The sequence below is a fragment of the Mesoplodon mirus genome (assembly GCF_964341445.2).
Source record: "Mesoplodon mirus genome assembly, chromosome: 18".
Classification (NCBI taxonomy): domain Eukaryota; kingdom Metazoa; phylum Chordata; class Mammalia; order Artiodactyla; family Ziphiidae; genus Mesoplodon; species Mesoplodon mirus.
In genome coordinates, this window is record NC_138994.1 from 25,640,141 (window position 1) to 25,646,582 (window position 6,442).

A 6,442-nucleotide genomic window follows, 5' to 3' on the forward strand; every position below is an offset into this window, starting at 1 on the left:
TGTTCATTTGCGGTCACCTAATCAGCATTGGTTGTACCTGGGAACTTGCTCTGGATAGAGACCTGGGGAGGAGAGCAGGAGAGAGAGAAGCTTGGAAGCTAAGGTGTTCTGGGGCGGGCCCTGTACTGATGTTTCCAGCTTGGCCAGGGCCCCTCCAAGCCGCAGCTCTCATAGTGCAGAGGGCCCTTAGCGTGTCTCTGGGGCAGGGAAGAAGTGGATCAATGAAACACTGTGTGTATGGGGGGCTGGGGAGCGGAGGCAGCAATTTGGGTCCTGGGCCCCAATTCTCAGCCTGCTGGACTAGAATCTGAGGATGGCCTGGGCTGGGGGCCGTGTGGCCTGGTGGGGTGAGCTGGCCCAGCCCCTGCCTGGGCGGTAGGGTGTCCATGGGCCTGCACTGGCGGGGAGGGGGGCAGTCTGGGCCCAGACTTCGGTGCTGTCTGGAGGTGGGGCAGGGCCTGGCTTCTTACAAGAAGGCGCCCAGGCTGGCCCAGTCATGCAGGTCAGAGGCCAGTGTGGCATCCCCGGCCTCAAAGAGGGGCTCGGGGGGCAGGGAGCTACGGGTGCTCTCGTCCCAGGGGTGCTCCAGGAAGGATGTGGCCAGGAAGGTCTCATCAAAGTCCAGGCTGTCGGTAGCCTGCTCCGCTGGAGGCCCCCAGGTAACAGGGCACTCGATGTGGTGGCCATGGATGGTGAGGTCCACGTCCCCGTGTGAGGCAGGGCTCAGCGGCGGGATCAGCTCCGAGATCTCCAGCGTGCCCAGCTCCCCGTCCAGCGTGCCAGCGTCCAAGATGGCCTCCCAGTTAAAGTTGCCCTTGAGGGGTTCCAGCTCACCCTGCTCCTCCTGGGTCAGCAGCAGGGGGCTGGAGGGCCGCGGGACCTTGGCCTCCTGCTTGGGCAGCGGCTGTTGACGCTTACGCCCCAGCCTGCCCTCGCCTGCACCCCAGCCCGCCTCCCCAGTGGCCTCCTCGAACTCCCGCAGCAGCTGCTGGGCCTCGGTGCTCACGGTCAGTGGCCCGGCCCATGGGGCGGCGCTGGGCTCTGGCGCGGCCTGGCGGGCAAAGGCCGGGTGGATGTGGACTGGGGGCAGCCGCTGCTTCTTCAAGGCCCCACTCAGCAGCCGCTCGGCGTACTGGGGGTCGATGCACCAGAAGCCCCCCTTGCCTGGCTCGTCCTTCTCCCGAGGCACCTTGATGAAGCCCTTCTTCAGGGACAGGTTGTGGCGGATGGAGTTCTGGACACAGGGAGGTAGGAGAGAAGGAAGACAGCTGGGAGAGTGGGTGGGGTCAGTGATGGGGGGCTCCTAGCGCCACTGCCAGTCCCACCACCACCTTCTCTCCGATGGGGGCAGGGGAGACAGAGGCGCTGCTCCGAGCGGGAGGCTCTGGGACACCAGCCACGGGGCACCAGGAGCTGGGAGTGCTGTCGGGGGCTTTTGTTCCCTTTGGCCAGGATATCTGCCTGCTCGGTCATCCGAGCCCTGAGCCGCAGGGTGGCTCTCAGTGCCAGCCTGTCCTGCCCTCCCTCCCTTACCCCGCTGCTTGCGGCCTCTGGTCAAAGGCCTTGGCTCCCCCAGGTCCTGGACGGCCATCTCCCTCTGCCTGGGCCTGGCTGGCCTTCTCTGTTTGTGAAATGAGTGAGTGGGTGTGAGGGTGTGTGTGTGTGGGGCGGGGATGAAGTGTGGGAGGATCTGATGACTTTCCTTGTTTCTAGAGCCGGCTGCTGGCCTGGGCCCTCACCCACCATGTCCCCCTCCTCCCACCCCAGGCTCTGAGGCCTCAGTTGATTATTACCCAGCCAAGAGCATAGCGCTCATTCCTGGGGCCTCTCAGGCTTGGGGTAGGGTGGGGGGTGGTGGAGGGTCTCTGCTTTCTCACCAAGGTTACAAATGGTACCTGCCCCAGGGTCAGGGCCCAAGCAATCGTGGAATAGCTGTGATTACAGGAACTCTGATCCTGTGACCTGTGCCACAGGGAAGGATCTGTGCATCCTCAGGGTCTCTGTCCCCAAGTAGCCCCTGATCCTGATGGTCGAAGAGGCTCAGGGCAGCGTGTGCCCAGCCTGAATCACCATCCTGCCTTGTTCAGGCCTGGGTGCACAGTCCAAACCACGCTGGGGCACAGGGGTCTGGGGCCTGGTGGGTGGGGCCGGCAGGTGAGTAGTGCCCCCTGGCAAGACTGGGAGGTTTACATGGTGGTCTGGGCCCCTTGGCTGCTCTGTGACAGGTTCCGGACACTTGGAACATGAAGCCAGTGTGGGAGGAAAGAGCCCCTGTGGAAAGCACGTGGCTGAGGTAATTGTCCCCCCAGGGAGTTTGATGAGAAGAGGGGGAGGAGTGTAGGCAGGAAACTAGGGAGGGCTTGGGGTGGGGGCTGGCACAGCAGCTTTCGGAAGGCCCCGTAGCCCTTCCACTGGGACACCGATGGCCTTCACACCCCGCAGCACGCCCCTCTCCCCTCCCAGAGCCCCTCCAGCCAACTGAAAGCAGGCGGGATGCAGAGTCTGGCAGGAACGATGCTCTGCCTCCAGTCAGGCCCTGACAAACTGACCTTGAGGAGGGTAGTGTCGAGGAATTCCAGGACTTGGGACAAAAATGTGTCCCTCAGTCCATCAACCTACCCTGGGGGGCTGTGTCCACGCATAGTTCAGCCCTGGTCTTTGGGCTGAGCCTGCCGGACGAGTGACAAGTTCTTTCCCCTTGAACCTCTATGTCGGCACCCCTGCAGCCCTCTGAACATCCTCCCTCCTCCGTCTCTGAAGTCAAAGGGGCAGCAGTCCAAGCACTGGGCTCCCTTGAGGTCCTTCCTGGACGGCCTTCCTCTCTCGGGGCCCTGGCCGTACCGCGCCTACTTGGCCTGCGGATCTGGGATGTGAGTCCAGTCCGCGAGGGCATGGGGAGGGAGGGAGGGAGTGCCTCCCTACCTGCCAGGTGGGATCAGCGTGGCGGAAGTAACAGAAGTTGTCCGTGATCCACTTGTAGATGGCCGACAGGGTGATCTTGGTGGCCTTGCTGGCCTGCATGGCCATGCAGATGAGCGTGGCATACGAGTAGGGCGGCTTCACGTGCGGGTTGGTGACGTAGTCCACGTCGTCGGGAGGCGAGGCCTGCAGCCCCGAGGGGGCGCTCCGCGGCGTGCAGGAGGACGTGGGCTTGCCGGGTGTGTGCGGCTGCCCCAGGCAGGCGGGGTCCGCCGCCAGGGGAGACCCCGGCTCGGCCGAGCCTGCCAGCTCGTGGGAGCCGTGGGGGTCGGTGTCCCCCGAAGGCAGGGCGGGGAGCTCGGCGTTGAGAATGGAGAATTCCTGCAGCCACTGCAGGCTGGTCAGGCTGTCATTCAGGGCGTTGGACTCCTCCAGGCCGCCTTCCGGTCCGGCCTCCTCCGCTGCCCCTGCTCCCGAGACGCGTAGCCAGCTCTCCGCCATATCTGCGGGGACTCTCCGAGGGGGCTGTCAACATCCACGAGCCGAGCCGAGGGTGGCCGCCGAGCTCTCCGGCCCGCTGACTCCTGCGGCTTCAGTTACGCAGCCTCCCGGAAGCGGGCTTCCATCCCGCGATCCGGGGGTAGTCTCCTCCAAACGGAATGTGGTGCCTGCGGGGACCAGAGCGGGAACTGAGCCCTCTTTCCCCACCCCCGAGGGGAGAGTGTGGGCGAGGGGGGAGGCTCTTACTAAAATCCTTCCTGCAGCCGGGGAGGATCTTTTACTGCCGAGGTCTGGGAAACAGAAGGTGTGCCCGGGAGTCCGACCCACACGGGGTTCGCCTCGCTCTTTTCCTCTTGGATCTTTTAGAGGAGACTTAATTAGCCCAACGAGGGAATAGTGTAGGGGCATGCGAGGCCACCCCTTTCTCCCTCAAAGCGGGGAATTAACCCCCCTCTCTCCGTCCACAACCAATGGAAATGGGGCGAGAGAGTCCAGGAGGGCAGTACGACGGGTCGGGGGGCGGGGGAGGTCGTCTGATCTTTGAAAAGGGATATTAGGATGGGGCTCAAGGGGAAGGAAGGAAACAATACAGAGAGTTATAAGGGGGTGGGAAGTGAGTGTCCCCCAAACGCCTCTGATGTCAGTCCCCGGGCCCTCCACTTCCGTCGGGGACGGATGGGAGAGCGGGCTGGTACTGACGCCCTCCCTTCCCACGGCCGGCAGCCCTCCCCGTCCCTTACCTGGCTCAGAGCGCAGCCCGGGCCAAAGGAAGCTTCTCAAAGAAATTCCTCCCACCGCCCACCCTCACCGCGGCTCTCTGCTCCCAGCTCCAGGGCCCAGCCAGCAATCCTCGTCGCCACTCACGCCCGCCGGCGCCTCTCTGAAAGCCAGCGGCTGGGGACCGGCACTCAGTAGCCGCTCGCAAGGCGTCTCCTGCTGCCGTGGCGACGCCCCGCCCATATAAACAGCTTCCGCTTCTGCCATTGGCCAGGGCATCTCCAAAGAGACCGCGGGCTCTTAACGGCTCTCTCACGCGGTAACTCTCTTCCAGCTCCCTCCTGCCGCCCTCTCCCGCGCGCGACCCAGCCCCCTACCCGCCACCGCGTCCCGGCTCCGCGCATTCCCGCCCGACGGCCCCGCGCAGGGCTCGGAGAGGCGCGCGGCTCGGCGCTCCCGCAGAGGCCCCGGGGCCCTCGGCGAGCAGTTCGCCGCGGGAACCGTCCTCCGCCCCACCCCCTTCCCATCTGGGCTGCTCAGAGGTGGCGACGGCTCCTGGGACGCAGCCCGTGGCGCGGGGGCCAGGGCTGGGTGCATGCTTGGGGCTTTCCTTTCCTCTCCTCTGGGCTGCGAGTGGCACTTCCTCACGTTTCTGCGGCCTGTCCCGGTCTCCCGACCGAGTGTCGTCTTGGTGCCCGCAAGCAGGTCTGACTCTCCGATGCCACCTGCCGCTCAGGTCCGCAGAAACCGCAGCCCCGGTCGCAGGCACCCCAAGGCGGCTAGGGTAATCCAGTGTTTCCCGGTAAGCGCCCCCTCCCCGCCCCGTCCTCAGCAAGATTCCCAGAAGCTGACATTCCAGAGGCTTCTTCGGAAGTGCTCTCCCTCCTTTCCAGATAGCCGAGGAAACAGAGCCGTTGGGTGAAACCCAGGAAAGCCGTGGACTTGCCAAATTCTTTGACTGGGGTCATTTGCCCCATTAATTTCACCAGCCTTTAAGTGACGGACTAACGGTGGACTGTGGTCCTTCCTCCTCCCCTCCCCCAGCCTCCCTCCAGTCACCAGCTTTCCTGCTCTTCAGTTATTGAGGAGCTGCAGTTGGAAGTTCTCTGGTTGAAGGGGGTGGGTGGAGGTGAGGGCTCCTTATCAGGCCTCTGGGCAGGAGCTGTGCCCGGGGGATGGTACACCAGCTCCCACCCAGAAACATGTCTTTTCCTCTACCCCTTGCCCTCTCTCACTCCTCCATGTCCAGCTTGTCTTGAGTCAAAGTTTTTTTTTTCTTCCCAAGTATTTATTGTTTTATTTTAATTTTTATTTTATTTTATTATTAGTTTCTGCTTTATAACAAAGTGAATCAGTCATACATATACATCTGTTCCCACATCCCTTCCCTCAGGCATCTCCCTCCCTCCCACCCTCCCCATCCCACCCCTCCAGGCGGTCACAAAGCACCGAGCTGATCTCCCTGTGCTCTGCGGCTGCTTCCCACTATCTACCTTACGTTTGGTAGTGTATATATGTCCATGCCTCTCTTTCGCCTTGTCACAACTTACCCTTCCCCCTCCCCATATCCTCAAGTCCATTCTCAAGTAGGTCTGTGTCTTTATTCCTGTTTTACCCCTAGGTTATTCATGACATTTTTAAAAATTCCATATATATGTGTTAGCATACGGTATTTGTCTTTCTCTTTCTGACTTACTTCACGGTGTATGACAGAGTCTAGGTCTATCCACCTCATTACAAATAGCTCAGTTTCGTTTCTTTTTATGGCTGAGTAATATTCCATTGTATATATGTGCCACATCTTCTTTATCCATTCATCCGATGATGGACACTTAGGTTGCTTCCATCTCCGGGCTATTGTGAATAGAGCTGCAATGAACATTTTGGTACATGCCTCTTTTTGAATTATGGTTTTCTCAGGGTATATGCCTAGTAGTGGGATTGCTGGGTCATATGGTAGTTCGAGTTTTAGTCTTTTAAGGAACCTCCATACTGTTCTCCATAGTGGCTGTACCAATTCACATTCCCACCAGCAGTGCAAGAGTGTTCCCTTTTCTCCACACCCTCTCCAGCATTTATTGTTTCTAGATTTCTTGATGATGGCCATTCTGACTGGTGTGAGATGATATCTCATTGTAGTTTTGATTTGCATTTCTCTAATGATTAATGATGCTGAGCATTCTTTCATGTGTTTGTTGGCAGTCTGTATATCTTCTTTGGAGAAATGCCTATTTAAGTCTTCTGCCCATTTTTGGATTGGGTTGTTTGTTTTTTTGCTATTGAGCTGCATGAGCTGTTTTTAAAT

General features: G+C 60.2%; 1 protein-coding gene across 1 annotated transcript; it reads right to left on the minus strand.

The window, feature by feature from the left end:
• Window positions 1-466: 466 nt before the first annotated feature.
• Window positions 467-3,699, minus strand: LOC309793826 (forkhead box protein J1-like; the record flags this gene model as incomplete). Its single annotated transcript, XM_082604606.1, has 2 exons — window positions 2,923-3,699; window positions 467-1,234 (listed from the first exon to the last, which is right to left on the minus strand). The coding sequence occupies exons 1-2, from the start codon at window positions 3,418-3,420 to the stop codon at window positions 467-469; spliced, it is 1,266 nt and encodes a 421-aa protein (XP_082460732.1). The 5' UTR covers window positions 3,421-3,699.
• Between the last annotated feature and the right edge of the window lie 2,743 nt (window positions 3,700-6,442).